Below are 17,069 nucleotides of genomic sequence, written 5' to 3'. Positions count from 1 at the left end.
TTTTTGTTTAACTCACCACATTGAAGAGCATGAATGTAACAAGGCTAAGCCAGTGGTTTCATAACAGAAATTTTATCTCTTTCTTGCTCTCATTATTGCTGTGATCAGAGTAAATATACCTCAATTAACGGAGCTGAGTTAGTTGTCAATCTTTCTAATTAGTCTTTGTAAACTGAACGTAGTGTTGAGAGCAGCGTGGCTCGTGGAGGCAGACAAATAAATTGCACGCCGAGCACGCCGAAGAGGCTGGGGACAGCGTCGGACCGCTCATCATCAAAAAGAAGGATGCTTAAGCCAACCAATCTGAGAGATCACACCCTCCCCCCCTTGACTTCTCATGCACCCAGCCCCAGTTGGTCCAGTCGTTCATCATCATTACAGTGTCACACTGTCAAACCAAAGAGTGGATATTGTTCATAGCCCAGAATAGAAACAAAGAAAGTTGTGAATTTGGATTTCATACAGGAGAGATGAGGAAGGGGTTTTGATTTGATTTTGCATCATAATCTAGCATAAAACATTTGTTCATGATTCTTCCTGGACCTGATATAAGCATTGTACCTTTATGTTTGCTGTCACCTGTTTGTTTCCTCCTTCTTGACTCCCATAGGTGTGGAGTGGGTGGTTCAAACCTTTGCCTCCGTAAGTTCAGTTTTTCTCAGTAATTTTAGGTTTTAAGTCAGTACGAAAATGGTGGAGACAGAGAACTATCAAAATAATCAATAAATCAATAAAATCAATAAAAATACAGTATGAAGAACTTGTATAGTATAGGAAAAGAGGACTTCAGATGCAAAAAAACAATCAATTAATTACATGATTACATGAAAAATGCAAGTTTAGTTTTGTCACACCACATAATTCTGGAGACTTAAAGGGCCCGAACACATGTTTTCTCAATCAGTTTCCTATAATGACTAAAGGGATTCTCCAGAAAAACACCATATTCTGCTGAAGTTAGAGTTGGTTGTTTAGTTTCTTTGAAGCAAATTTGATCAAATAACACCTACATGCATTTTTTCCAATGATATAGCACAGTTCATCTTGGCTACACGTACCTGACCCTGCTGCTTGGACTCAACAATACAAACCCTTACACCTGTTTGTCCAACATCTTATCATGCTGGTTTTCTTTTAATGAAATGACTACAGGTAGGAGTTCAGTTTCGCAAACTTAAAACTAAATGCTTCAAACGAAATTGTCTACTCACAGAGATTACATTATCATTGTCTAAACACAGTGTTTTAAGTTTGGGTTGATTTTGTTGCAGATCTCCTCACTCACCTGTGGACCCAATGGGTATCCCGGGTGGGCCTGGCTCGGGTGGCTCTGCTCAGAAGGACTGCTGCTGGCGTCAGACTGGACCGAACCATCACGAGCTCCTGGGAGAGCAGCAGGCAGAGACCCATGTAGAAAAGAGGAGAGAGAAAAAGACACACCCACCTTAGATAAACACAGACAATATAAGTAGATAAACACACAACACAGTCCACGTTGTGATATTACAGCACAGAGTGTTGAGCAGAGCGCAGACGAGGGCAGCTGGGAAAGGAGGGGAATTTGTATTTAAGTGCTTTATCAATAACCGCTGTAGCACTGAATAAATTACCAACCAGCAGAGAGGCTCATTGATGGGGGATGATGCATACTGGCGGGTCCCCGATGGCCTAGATTACCGCTGAGAGATAGAGCTACGCCACAAATGCTGGGGCCATATTATTCAGCCATTTACATCACTGAGTATCACTCATCTAAACCCACTCCCCCCCTCTGCTCTGAGCCTGCAGCTACGAGACACAATTAGACCTGTTTGCTATGAGGGCAGAGTGGAGCGGAGCAGACAGGGACATGATAATAAGCTTGCTGATGGCTGCAGGGAAAATAAAGGACACCGACGATTGGATATCATAGCAATCCCTATCTCACAGAATCTCTCAGCACTGCTCCGAGTGTGGACTGCTCTAAAAGGTCCGAAAGGCTGCTTTGACCCTCACCCTTTGGCCTCCATGATATTGAGATTGCACGATGCCTCACTGTTGACACAAAGGCTCGTGGAGTGCAAAGACGAGTACATCTTACAGAAAGAACTGTCATAAAAATGAAATTTCCTCTCAGATGTCTTTCACCAAAACGACTGTCCAGAAGAAACATACAGTGCTACCTGACTAAAAATGACTTTTTCCTATTTCATTTACTGAGTGTCCATTTAAAAAGAAGAGAAAACCGGAAGAATTTAGCGTGAAGAGAACTTAAATGTTATTTTCGCATTAATGTACAAAAACCTGAACCAAAGCAATGATGTTGTGAACATGGACAAATATTTGATGCTAGTAAAAAGAAACTACAGTAGGTAACAGTTTGACAAACACCCTGAAAACAAGGTGCCATATACGAACCAACCTCACACTGATTGACATGAGAAAAGACTGTGCAAGGTTTCGAGGATGAATGTCTTTTGAATAAGTTTGTGAAGGTGAGGGTGTAGTGTAGAAACCAAATGTGTTAAAACTATGTGCTGCTGTAAACAAGGACCCCTGTTCGCTTAGTGACAGACTATCAATACAGTGGATAATATCTACTCACTGATTCATCTTGCTCAGGTGTGCCAATGACAACTTCAGGCCTTTTAACTGCCATGTGCAACAACAATAGCCTTAACTTGGGTGAACATAGCAGTCTTTGATCGGCCTTCAGCCAGTTATCCAAGGTATTTGAGCATTTTCTTTAGAGACAGCCTTGTTAAATTGTCTTTTTTGTGTATTTTTACATTGTACTGCATGTTGGACACATCAGTGCTATGATTTCTCCTTCCTTGAATTTTTTCAGTTCTGAATTTGTAGAAAGACTTTTTTTTTTTTTTGGCCTGTTCTGGTTGTAACCATTATTTCCGAACACAAACGTGCAAGGCTAAATTAAATCACCATATTCAAACTCTTTATATTAATTAGTGAAAGACAGTGAGCTGAAAGCATGTCTTTTTTTTAAATGCCTCATATAAAAGTCCAAACACCCTGAATACCCTCAATAGGCCTTACTATGAATAATGGGATCCTACATGACTACAACATTTTCTGTCAAAGTTAAAATGGTTTTGGTTATTTCCCTTGAGAGATTTCTGTATATTTTGTTTTAGGCTGTGTTCGTCTCACTGGTTTGAAGTGAGCTGGGCTCAGCTGGAGAAACGTGATGTCATGTACTTCAATGCACCAATCAGGATTCAGCAACATTTGAATCAAAATCTGGTGATAGTGCTTCGGTCGTTCGTTTGTGTTGTGGGGCCACTGTAGGTCTTTGAGAGAGAGTCTCCCAATACATAGTTTTTTTTTTCTTTTATTAACTTTTTGCACTTTGATTGCTCCTTATTTAGTCACAAGTATTTCATGTTACAGAGAAATACTTGGAACCAACTTTTCAGGAGCGTTTAAAGTCCAATTATTTCACTATAACTTCTTCATTCTTGCTATCTGGCAGCAGTGTTAAACACACAGGTTGGATGTGTGTTTCGTTATAAAAAAAACATTTTGATAAATGTACTGTAGAGTTATCAAGAATCTGCACAACATGAATGAAGCTATATTGTTCTGTTCTTTCAAAAAAGCATGATTAAACTTCTATATTTGATTGAGATTTACAGATACAAGGCTTTATTTGCAGATAAGTGCTTGAAAATCCTCCTAAGTGATTTTGTAAGCACAGTGAAAGTGACCTATTAGTTTGAAAAAACAGCACTGCAATCATTTTACAAAAAGGTTATGTGCCATCTGTAATTTAATAAGCATGACTCTGTTTTGAATGTATGATGGGAAAACTCTCACAAAAGTTAATAAAACACATTTTAAATGTACTGTCTCCTACTTACAACAATTCTTCCCCTGAATAAAGTGGATTTTGTGGATGAAGTCAAGCCAACCATGTGGAAATGAAGGCCACACAACCTCGTTAAACCGCACAATGTTGGCAATGAATTAAAAAAAAGTAATCACATTTCTACTGTAAGATCGATTTTCTTAAATGGAATATCTCAGCTTTTAAATAAAGAATAAAACCCTGGTGTATTGTGTCTTTTTATTAACGGATGAATAGGCTTTTTCTTGTTCAACATACAGGGCATGCAGTGGTTTCTAGTTCTTTTCTAAAAGCTTCATACAAAACGGAATAGCCTTGCCAGCAAGATCTCATTGCCTGTCAAGTATATTTATGCATTACATTTTAAAGTCCTCTCCGCCAAATAAAATCATTTCATCTTTACATAAAATCCAAATAATTGGTCAATGGCATGACCTAACAAACCTCAAGCATTTGATGGTTGATGTGAAAGCCCAAGGGGAAGCCTGCTTTTCTAGCTGGTTTCTACCTCTGGCTGACTGGCCCTGCTTCTCGATGAAGGTCCACATCCTCTCGCTTATCAACCTCGCAACGCAGTGGCTATTTTGACAAGCCAGTCTCTTTTCACCAATTATTTTACCCATTATGGATCACGTTGTGTGCAGCCCCACCCTGTGCAGTCAGTATCTGGAATTAAGATCAGTCTGAACATACAGGACAGACTATGTGGCTGTGTTAGAGTCACAATAAAGCCACAGTACAGAAAGTACAGTATCATTATTATCTACTGTATAATTTCACATTTATTTTGTAGGGTGGATATTTTACTGGATTTAATAAGAGGTATTGCTTCTAAGCAGCTAATTCTCATTCTTGGATGTTATCAAATTAAAGTTATTTCTTTCCTGCAGGTTTGAAACAGTCTGATTTTCATTTACAGCAACTCAAACTTTCCAATCACCACACAAGCAATTTTCTAAAAGCAGCTGCCACATTGTGATAACAATAATAAAATCAGCAGTGTTACTGAACAACTTTTACACCAGGGAATTATCTTGTCATCGTCATAACAAAGACAATTAGCTAAATTAAGACATTCAGCTATTATGAGGGAATGAGACTTTCTAACATCATCAATAGGCTCCAGCTCATGGCTGTGGTTAAGATATTGGTAGTGAATAATGTATTCTATCTGATAAACAGTGTGGCAGACTCTCTAAATAACGATTCTTTTATGCCTTTCATTGCATCATTTCACAATAACTTAGAAAGCTTCATCCCCTTGCAAATATCTGTAACGTTAACACGTTTATGGCAGGGGGAAAAATCGATAATAAATAAATACACATGCACATCTTTCCCCAAAGGATTTGTGTAATTTCTTTAACTAAATTAAACAGATGACAGGAGAAATATCCAGGGAGTCAATCTTCAATTCTTCTTTATTACTAGAATCACATGGTTCATGTTTCGCTTTTCTTTTAAAAAAAAATGTACTTATCCAATGTGAATGACTCTTAAATGGATTTCCAGATGGAAATTAGTACTATATACAGGGGAAAAAGAGAAACTTTACTTTACTTACTAAAAAGAAAGTCCTTTGATGTCACGATTGTACACAGGTTACACAATGAATAAAATGGAATGAATGGATGTATTGATGTGGGGAGAGATGAAAGAGGAAGCCAAACCGTTGAAAGAACAGGCGATGCACATTCAACATAGCTTTACATTTATCAAGGACATTCTTCAGTTTCCTGAGCAGTTAAATTGCTGTCCTAACACCACGAGTGCCCTTAAATCCTCATTCTGAATAACAAAAACACTGTTTAGCCCTTAAACGTACATACAGTACATGCATATTTTCCAAGGCCTTGACTGAAAAGTGGAGTATGAATTTAATTACATAAAATAAGTTGTATAAATTCCATACTCACACGGACATGATAACATCTTTAGTGAAAACACTTTTTTTTTTTTTTTAATAAGTGAAATAATTATATTTATTACAGGGCACAGGGCACTATTTGATGTGACTTATGTCATGGAAACATTGCCAATATCCACCACTATATAAATTCTCTTTCATTGATCACCAAAGTGGCCACTGGAGAGTGACTTTCAAAGCCACACAAGGCAGAAGGTCTCTCAGTGCTGTGTGTGTGTTGGGTGGTGTGGGTGGGAGGGGGCAAAGAGCTGTATTTATTTGACTTCGTTCGTTCTTAATGCAGGGTGCCCCAAGGACTACACCACAAAACAATTAGCCTGGATTTCATAAAGCAATCAGCATGCCACCTTGTCTAATGCAACCGCTTCATACATTGACAGTCTGAATAAAATGGGTGTTATTGAAAGCTTTGTGTTCATGTTAGCTTTCGCCTCAGTGCATTCATGAATCAATTTTTGTCCATAAAAGAAGCTTTAACACTTAAGCTATTTTAGTGGAAATGCATTATGTAAGTTGTCAAACGTACGAGAGAGGCCTGGTAACGATTCAGGCTATTCAGAATGAACAGCCAACCCCCATTTTTATGATGGTCCTTTTGAAATGTCTGGCTGAGTGCATGTGTTTGCTATTACGACCGTGTCAATCATTTTGCCGATGAAATCTAATCCATGGAAAATAATTTCACATGTGAACACATTTAAAAAGAGTGCAGATTGTAGGTTAATTACATTCTTAATTGGTATAATGAATTGAATTACTGAAGAGGAGGTTATTATTGCACAAAAGCATGCACAGTAATATATTTTTTTGATTTTCATCCAATGCGTGTTGTGCTGGGGATCCACAGAGTGGTGTTGGACAGCGATCTGTGAGCTGTTGAGGCGTAAAGGATGGGCCCAGATAAACAACAGGCCACATCATACAGTTTAATTCTATCAATACACAACCAATTGTCCCAGATTGTCTGACCATTGATTTTGTTAATACCACTTGGAAAGTTGATGTGGCACTGCAGGGGGAGCTGAGAGAGAAAGAAATGTAGAGCCACAGATCATTTCAGTTTTATTTTTCTATCTAAAGCAGCCTTGGATTAAGTCCAGAACGTACTGTTCCATACAAGATGGTAGACATAGTTCTGTATGGAAAAAGAGCAGCCTGTAGTATTCACTGTGGGCTTTATAGTGATTTACTTAACTCCTTGTAGAATGAAAAAGAGCCAAAATCACCAGTGATTTAGCTCAGTGTTTCATTACTCCCACCAAAGCCCTCAACAATAACACAGGGCATAATCTGCTGCCAATAACTCCAGGTGCTCTTAGTCAGATGGTTCCCTCTGGGCTGGCAGGGAACTAATACTCTGTTTAGAGGCTGGGGAGGAGAAGCTGCTAAGGATAGCTCAATAGTGTTTCAGGGGATAGAAAATCACCAGAGACTGACTTTTGAGTGGCTGCCTGTAACACTATTAGCTACATTATGGCCGCTGCTGCTGCTCGGAGAGCTGTCATTTCCTTAATTAAGAGCCCAGCGCAGGGCAAGAGGGAGAAGAGGCCACGGCAGTCTCTCCGGGCCTCTAACATTAAACCCTGATTCCTCATCGCGCAAGGGCGTAGACCTTACAGGGGTAAAAAAAATCTATCTCATTCATTATTCTGGCACAAAGTGGAATTATGGAGTTAAGGAATTACATAGGAGGTGGTGCTGTGGAGTGTGCCGAACAGAAAGGATTTTACACCTCAGCAGTTCTGTGACTATTTCTGAGGTGACTGTTAAGCCAGAGGCAGAGGAGGAAAGACACAGAGGACAGAAGAAGAAGAGGAAGACGGGGAAGACGAAGGGCAGGTAGAGAGGAAATGGATGCAATGGTGTAATAGATGTCTCCACTGGCTGAAGCTTTTAAATGTAAACAATAGGAAACAGTACACTTCAGTTTGTAGAAATAAGCCCCCAGTTTATGATGAATGGGTGGAGAATCTGCATGTAAATGATGCTTAAGGCGCTAAGGACGCTGTGAGCCAACACTTATGCACTCACTCGTGGCCACAGGTCTTCACCAAAAGGCTCTTTGACATGAGAGTGCTCTGCTCCAGCTCTTACCTGTCCCTCCCTTGATGCTGGAGTGGAGATGGAAACAGCACAAGCACAAGAGAGACCAGAGGGAGGTAAATTGGTGAGAAGAGGCAATGCCCATTTCAAAGGTCAAGAACGAGAGATGGTGTGATGGGACAGAGGAGGATGAGGAAGGGAAGAGGAACGGAGGAAGAGGAGGGAGGGGAGAAGAGGGCTTTTGTATTGTATTCTCACAGGGGACTTGGGACACTTTGCACATGAGCACATCTGTTATGGTGCGCCCTCCTCATTCCCAAAGCAATGTCAACCTGATTAGCTCAGGGTTGAAAGAGGCAAATAATAATCCAAATTATTCTTCATCCTTTTATGGCCATCAGCGAACACGGGACGCTGAGATGAAGACTAGCTTTAGAGAGCTGTAAGCCTTTTAGGAGATGCCTGCTTCACTATTGCTCCTCCTCCTAAATTACTTAAATGATATTTGCTGTAAATAGGATTCTGCTGCCAGCAGCCTGCAACCCTGTGTTGAATAAAGGCCTTCCTCTCTCTGTGTGTCATACAGCTTGTACATACTTTGTCTGTATATAAACACAGGGCTCTTATGACTAGAGTTCAAATAATTATTAATCAATTCTGATATTGATTTTTGATAAAATCATTTTGATATGAGTTTCAAGCAAAAAAAAAACTATTTTTGGTTCCAGATTCTCTAATATGAGCATTTGTTTTGGACTGTATGGACAAAACAAGACATCTGAGGATATTAACTCCAAGTGACACACAAAATATCAAAATCTAATTGCACAAAGATCCATAGTTACAAACTCTAGAAAGCGGCAGAAGATTAATCAAGAACAATATTCCATCATTTGCAGTTATTTATTGTTATCTATTAATGCAGCTTCTCAAATACGATGAGTCTTTTCTGTTTAAAACCATTGCAAATCAAACGTCTTTTAGGTTTGTACTGTTTGCTGGATGAAGCAGTATCACCTCAGGCTCCAGAACGTTGGGAAGGAAATTTAACAATTAGTAGAAAAAACGTTATATAATTAACTGAAACGTAATGAACAGAAGAAATAATAGAAAATAATTATAAGTCGCAGATGACCTTCAACCTAGTATCTTCATTCTGTAATAACATTGAAAACAGCGTGATTTTGGATTTCTGTCCATCCTGCGTTGCATCTGGTCATCTGCAGGACATTTAGAAGACGCCACCGGGGTGTGAGGGCAGTCCAGTGCGGAGTGTGTCTGTGTATGTGTGTGTGTTTCTGTTTGTGTGCATGGGGGGCTAGACACCCACATGTCATGCCTGACACATCAGCCTGGGCCCCCCAGGCTATCCGGCACTAATGCTGCCTATGTCCCACTTTCTACCCCTTGCCCCTCAAAGGCTGCTCTCCTCCCCCCTCCTCACCCGTTCCTTCTGTCATAGAGCTATAGTAACAATGGATCACACCAGCGCTGCAGCACAGGCTCAATCATCATAGGATAACATCAGGTGATACAAGCTGCTCAGGAGTATATCTTCCTCCACCGAACCTGAGCTAAACAGAGTTTATCTAGAGATGAGTTTATCTGGAAAAGTTCTCTATTAGTTAGTGTATTCCCCTGTTGCAGTGATATTTACAGAACTGAGTGGGTAAAGGTGGAAACAAGTAAATAATCATGTAGCTAAAAGACACCCACCCCACCCCTTCCCTGCACATTATTCTTTTGGAGCAGACAAATAGTGGAAGGAGGGACGTCAGGAAATAGTATTGCTTTGAAGCACATAACTCTATTCTGGAGAAAAGAATCATCACAGTGTTATTCCACATCCTCAGATATAAAGGGAAAAAACATAATAACTTCTCGATAGCCTGGATCTCCACTGCCCTACACTAGCCCCCCTTCCCACCCCCTCCGCCTGCCCACACCCCTGCCTCATCCACCATACACCCACTTCTCCTGCCTCAATCTTTGGTTTCAAAGGAAGCGAATCAGCCAGAAGGACAGAAGGTTATGCATTAGTACTGGTCATTGCTCAAAGAGCGAGCGTTATAAATAATAAAGGCTTGTGAAGGACACAAGGGCTGTGGGATGCATCTCTGGTTCACGCCACACAAGTCAAAGACAAGACTGTAATTTCTATTCCGAAAATGTGACCCTTGCAGCTTCAATTACATCTCAACAACACCAACCGTGTCCGTGCCAGGAGATGTGATGCCTCTTTGTTAGCTCTACATGAAAGGCTTATTGATATTGGTTATGGAGCGTATGCTACACAACATATAAGTTTTTTTTGAAAATGATTTCCCATTTTAAAGAAAGTGTATTACTAAAATAAATGCATATTGAAATTCAATTTATTTTCCCCACAGCTATCCACCTACAGATCATGTAATGCACTTTTCTTTGGAATACTTTCCAGTAAGTCCAGTCAATCTTCTTAACTTTAAATATACAAACAACGGGGAGAATTATATTGTCAGTTGCTCTGAAGTGTTGCTCAAAGTCATTTTGGCATAATCAAGCATCCGTGAAACCTGATGACCTTTGCTGCTGTTTGCATCGAAAACAAGACGTGTGCCTTGTTCCCATCCTCCATGTCCTCCATGCCACGCAGTGATTGTGCTGCTGTAGCCATGGGCACTGTGGGCACATTAGCAAATGTATTACACCTGCTTTATAGCCATGCATTAAGCTTGTTTTCAAGTTTGCGCAGACAGCTGAAATCCCCATAATGAGATCCACCTCCTGGGGAGAGACTTGTTCTCCCTCAGTCTCCTTTATCCACTCTTATTTACTCAGCGTGGCCCATTCAGCACTGGGTTTGCACCACTTTATTACTTAACCTCACCACACAACATTACGAGGCTCTTTGCATCAGCAAGCAGCCTATCCCACCATGCATCCTGCTCACTAAGCTGATTACACAAAAATAATAAGAACTCGTGCCTCCAGCAGTGTGTGTATGCGTGTCTCTTTGTGTGTCTACATGTGTGTTTCAATTTAAAAACGCAAAATAGAATTTTGCACGAAACGACAGTAGTTTTTTCCCATACCTACAATATAAGATAGATAGATAGATCTAATACTATGAAGCATGAGGTAAGTATGTTAATATAATAAAATAAAATTTAATTTGAAACTTAACAAAGAGAAAGATGATAGTCCAAGATTTAACATCTGCTTTCCAGGTATTCTTGAAGCTGTCTCACCACTGTCCAATATTATTTTAATTTAATTGTCTCCATCTCAAATGAATTATGCAAAGTGACATCTTTGACTCTCAGTAGGCCTAAACTGAATTTGCTCACATAACGTGGGTGGATTTATGAAATTAGAACACATCATAACTAAAGTGAAATCCTCTACAAAATAAAAAATAGTTGATGAAACTTTTGCATCAGAAAAAATAATTAAAGCAACATTTACACATGAACACTGCTACAGATACGGTCCTGTGTGTGTGATTACTCGAGATGAAAAAAATAATTTCACTAATCCAGCGTACAATCTGACTGCAAGTTAAACGTGGTAAGTCTGGAAATACTCAAAAATCAAGGTGCATCATTATAGCAGTGGGGCATTCAGTGTGGACTTTTTGTTCAGAATGACCCCCAATACCAGGAATCAATAAAAGATTCATTTTGGGGAGGGGGGGGGGTCTCTAGGTGACCTTTGTGAAAATGTTCCACCATTTTGGCAGAATCCGTATAAGTGCAGACCATTTCATGTAGACAGTAAGTGTATGAAATGAGTGCTCCTGTCGTTCCAGCCTGGCTCTCTTTGACAGCATGATGATAGAAGCGTCACATCCTTGGGAGAGTAAATGCAAACTGACAAGAGATGAGCCTTTGGTTGCTGAATATAATACGGAATTGTGCTCTGAGTGTCTTATTATCTTGTCTGTTGATGTCTGAAAGGGGGAGATTTGCTTGAGAAGAGAAGACAGAAACTGTACGCATCCAACACCATCTCGTCCTTTGAAAAAATTGCTTGCCCTACTAACCACAGCTTTCCCACCTAATGTCCACTTCTACTTGGAATAAATACAAGGCGGCAGGATGTTTGTGGTGCCTCGTAGCCCCTGTTAGCTGAAGTGGAAGACTATTTGCACAGGCAAGCTTTTAGGAGGAGAACGACCCTTTCACCACTGCAGTAAGCATGTGGTGGGTGTAGAAGGTGGACAATTTACTGTAGACAAACATGACCGCTACTGTCATTGTCTCCCACTGACTTCTTCTTCTCATACTGGCACAAAGTCTACGAGAAAAGTTGTGGTAGGCTCTCTAGATCTCAAAAAGCACATAAATGGCACATGTAACTGCAGCACAGTCGACACACAGCGACATCAAGGTTCACAGGGTGGCAGCGAAGAATTTGCAGCAAAGATGATTTATCGTAAATATCAAAAATGTGTATATATGGGGGCACAGTGACAGAAAATAGAGTAAGACACAGGTTTGCATATGTATCACACCTTTTGCGCAGAAGTGTGACAGGAGATCTTGTATAACTATACATTTTCAGGGAATATCTAACTAATTAGCTGCAGGTTGTCCTCAGCAGAAGGGTATCCTCACAGCTGTTTCAGTCACTTTCAACCAACTGTGTTATGAACACACTGTGTATGCATGTACTAAAACTATTCCAAACTTTGCAGTCTTCAGTTTTACTGTATTTAAGATCATTTGCGATCTGTCGACACTATAGATAGAGCAATACTTGAATTCTAGGGGTGCAAATGAAGTCTCAAGATGATTTGCATTTTCTTGAAACTCCTAGTGTGTGCTGTTACTCTGTGCATGTGATAGGCGTGTTGCTTTGTGTGCAAACGTCAATCATGAAACTGGAGCATTCTATCAGAGAGATTATGCAAAATAACTGAACAAAGTTTTCATTTGTCTAAACTCTGAAACCTTCACCCCTTTCTTCTTCACCACAATGCAAGTAAAGGGGAAGAATCTTAATAATGTGGCTTCTGCACAGTTCAAAACCACATGAAGAAAAGAGCTGAATAATGTAAGGCTCAATTCAGGGTTGTTTTCATATCAGTGGCATTCATGTTGATAACAGGATGAGGAGAATTGCAAACTCACAATCTCCCTGCAACCATGAGATTTCACTGCAAACACAGATACAAACAACCACAACATAAAACCCTAATGATGCACCAAACCTTAAGATTCTAATTATTGTCTAAAATGCTTTTTATACATTTGTTTACTCAATCAAAGGGCAAAAAACACCTTCCAAAGCATTATTTGTCATTGTGAGGAAATTGCATATCCTCAAAAATGTCAACTAGCTGTTGCTTTTACCTTTATGGCCACATGTGTTACGCTCAATTGGTTTTAGAGAGGCTTCACAGACCCGGCTCGACTCATGGTGGGAAATATAATCCATCAACCGCTGTACAATATAAAAGTTTCCAAAATGTTTTCTCAAACTTCAACTGAATACCAAACCATACTGCCTTTGGAACAAAGAGACGACCATCCTGACACTTGACTGAGTAAAAAAAAAATATATATATGAGTGACCAGTCATGATCGTCATAAGCTTCCTTTCTGTCTGGTAACATTTAAAGAAATGTATAGACAGATGCTGAGTCTGTCCTCTTCACCCCCCCACTCTCTCTTATTCTCTTGTCTCCCCCAGCGAAAGACACCACTGCGCCACGTCCCCTCGTCAGTCCCCGTCTTTCTCTCTGACAGGTCATGTGGGAACGCTTCCCAAACCTATCCTGCCGCTGGCACAGCCCAGGGCTCCACCACCGGGCAGAGAGAAGCCATCTCCTCCCCAAAAATTCACAAGTTACACTGGAGAGGACCTGACCAGCCACATGCAGCATGAAGACAAGCCATCAGGGAACGCCAAGCACAAAAAATGTGGTTGTGGCTCCAGAAATTAGCAACACGTTTATTAAGCTACATGTTACTTGCATGCCTTTGCGAGGTAATTTCTCATTGCTAAATATGCATTAATATGTTAAGCTAAAACAGCTTGAAATATAAATAAACACTAAAGCATTTAACAACATTTGAACATGCACCAGAGAAAAAGAGAAGCAAAAAGTAGTGAAGCAGGAGACGAGTCAGATATAGACTGATCAGACACGAAGAAAGAGGGAGAGACTTGATGCTTATTAAACCAAATTGCAACACTTCTGAGACAAATCCTGCAGTACACAGTCCTCGTTTAGAAGACTCTAGCCTCGGCTTATTCTTGAAATAAGGATTTAAAAGACAGTTGAACTCCCAATGATTAGGTTTGCCTCAGTATATAGGCACTACAGTATATTATACACTCTGCCACTTCCCAGGATACACTCTCACTCACTTACACACACACACACACACACACACACATGCACCCACACACACACACACACACACACGCACCCACACACACACACACACACACACACACACACTCAGACATACACAGATTGACAGATATCAAGACAAACTGATATTGCATTAACAAGTCTTATTAAAATCGTGAGAAACAACAAAATAAGTACTGTTTACTAACGTTTAAATTCATAACCAGCAATAAAGCAATTATAAGCCAAAATCTCACACACATACACACTAAAGCATGTATGCAAGTACACAAATAAATAACGCAGTTTAACTTTCATAAATGGAAAAACAGACAAACAGACATCACAAGCAGAGGACACAGAGATAGTCTGTATAAATATTCAAAACGGAAACCAACATCTAAAGCCATTAGAGAGGGATTTTTGTCACTTGTCACCGTCCATCCACATCAAACAACAAATACTATAATAATAATATTTAAAGTTCACAATAAGGGTAAATGATGAGGATATGTTATGCAAATCAGCTGTTCATAGGAAATCCTTCAAATTTGTTTTGCTCAATATTTAGAATCTCTTCTATTGTTTGACGCTTTCTACAAAAATTAGACATATAAAAACAAAGTCTTGGAAATTATTTGTTCAGTGGAGATGGATACTTTTCACAAACACTAAAACCGAGGGCACATAATTTCCTTGATATTAAATACATAAATCAACTTTCAAATCAAATCATCAATTCAACTTTAAATTCTGTATCTCTCTCTACAAGGACAAACCTGGTAAACCTGCAGTTATTGGACGCTGAAATTTGGTGTAAATACAAATATTCATTTTCTAATTAATCAAATTCTAATGTTTATAAAAGCTCTCTAATGAAAGCATCTCAAGAAAAAAGGCTACATTACCTTTCTCATTACAATACATAATTTGAAAATTTGCTAAAATGGTAATTTATATTATTATGCTTATTGATTCGTAACGAGGCCCAGTGATTGAATTAGTCCACATGACTGAAACAGCTCATAATAAAAAAAGCACACACACTGATTTGGGCAAAATACCAGACTAGAGTGTGAACACTCAATTAATGAGATAACTGCAAAAATAATGAGGCGTGCTGATATAGAAATTGGCTAATTTTGAAGATAATTTGCAACTGAAGATGCAAAAGACTAAAAATAACTGGATAAACTAAAAATAAATAACTGCAAGAAGATAAGCCTCTGCAATAATCTAGAAACAATCATATTATATCTGATGTGTGAATTTTTGACTTAAAGTAGATGTTTGAATTTCACTCAAGACTACGTTATTATTTATCTGCATAATTTGCTGTTATTCCTAACAATGTTCAAATGGCATTTTCTCCATTCGAATTATAGAAAAAGTACGCAGCATTACCATACATCACCAGAGGTGTGAAGCTGAGGTTAAAGCAAAATATCCCGACAGGTAAAATTAGATTTTTAAGGATCAGCTAAACTTTTAAATACATTTGATGCAAAGGAAAGTCAAGTGAAGATGTTGCCATAAAATAAAAAGCAGTAATAAAGCATCAAGTAGACAGACAGTACAATAAACAATGCACTGCATCTTCAAAAGTAGCTGCAATTACCTGTTGTATTGTCAGAACACTTTAATCTAACCAGACTGTGCACCTCAAAAATGAACTGGTATCATAAGAAAAAGTCTGAAGGTGCATGAATCATCTTAACACACATAAATTAGATTAACTACAATTTCCCCATAAAGATATCCAAGCTGTAAAAGAGCCCAGCATTGACTTGCTCAGTGCACTTTAACTTAGTTTGCTGCCTGACACCGTTGTCACCTGTCCCAGCACTAGAAGCCCTCTGTTTTCACCTCACCGCTGCCTACAACTGACCTCAGACAGCAGCTTTCTGAAGGGACAAACGGGGGGGCGTGAGCCGACTTACCGTACAGCTTGTTGGGAGTGTCCTCTCTGTCCGTGGCCTCGGAGGGCAGGAGCAGGGGCTCGTCGTTCAGATCGCTGTCTGGTGTGGCTGCTTTGTCGTCCGCCCGGAGTTCTGCCGCGCTCATGTCGCTGCGCAGGGAGAGCAGCGGCTTGCTCAGCTGCCCTGTAATCATCGGATCCTGGAGGGAGCTGGGAGCCCAGGTGGGAAACAGGGAGGAGGAAAAAAAAAAGAGAAAACACCTCTGGTTAGATGTGCTTCAGCGTCTCACCCTCACCGGCTCCTTCTCTGTGTCTCTACTCACTCTCTCTAGCCAGCTTCTCCTTTCTATTGCTCACTCATCACTCTCCCTCTCTCTCCTGCTCCCTCCCTCTCCAGCTCTCTCTTTTATCTGAGGCTGGTGCTACCCCGCTGATACTGCCGGCTGCTGCCTGGTGAAGAACTGTTACGGATCGCGTGGCTTTGCCATTATACCCTGCAGTCCTAAAACGGTGATACATCCATCTCCAAGGGCTCATTACTACCTGACATGTGCCTCATCTTCAGCAAACACTAAGCTGACAGCAGTCCACAAAGAGGGGCACGGGCTGTGCGCTGATAAATAAATGAAACAAATATAATTCTACATCTAAAGACATGAATGAAAATACACACCAGTGATTATATCAATTTTCTCACAGCTGAGGACACAAAATGAGATCAAAGGCGACATCTTGCAGCAGAGAGTGAGGCAACATGAACTTAAGGCCTGATTTAAACAAGAGATGAAGTCACCGATGCTCCCGAATTTTTCTCCCAATTATTTTCATTTTTTGCGAGCACTTAAAAACAAGGACGAACAGCATCTACATGACGTGATTTGAGTACTGTCTGTCTGGACATCGTGGAGTAGAATACATTCAGCAAAGTGAAAGATTAAAAACTTTGAAATAAAATGAAACATCATAGTATAAAAAGTACTAAAAAAGCATG

The 17,069-nt window shown here is 39.9% G+C and overlaps 1 protein-coding gene across 1 annotated transcript in view; it reads right to left on the bottom strand.

Moving 5' to 3' along the window:
* The window catches only part of pou6f2 (POU class 6 homeobox 2), a 67,728-nt gene extending 51,456 nt beyond the window's left edge, over window positions 1-16,272 (bottom strand). The window contains exons 1-2 of the mRNA XM_070853391.1: window positions 16,101-16,272; window positions 1,286-1,383 (exon numbers count right to left, since the gene is read on the bottom strand). Of these exons, the coding sequence (XP_070709492.1) occupies window positions 1,286-1,383; window positions 16,101-16,272 (270 nt within the window). The remainder of the gene's footprint in view (window positions 1-1,285; window positions 1,384-16,100) is intronic.
* Window positions 16,273-17,069: the final 797 nt, after the last annotated feature.

Source organism: Pempheris klunzingeri, chromosome 21 (assembly GCF_042242105.1).
Source record: "Pempheris klunzingeri isolate RE-2024b chromosome 21, fPemKlu1.hap1, whole genome shotgun sequence".
In the NCBI taxonomy this organism is placed as follows: domain Eukaryota; kingdom Metazoa; phylum Chordata; class Actinopteri; order Acropomatiformes; family Pempheridae; genus Pempheris; species Pempheris klunzingeri.
The sequence above is the reverse complement of the archived record's forward strand: the minus strand, read 5'-3'. Positions and strand labels throughout refer to the sequence as shown.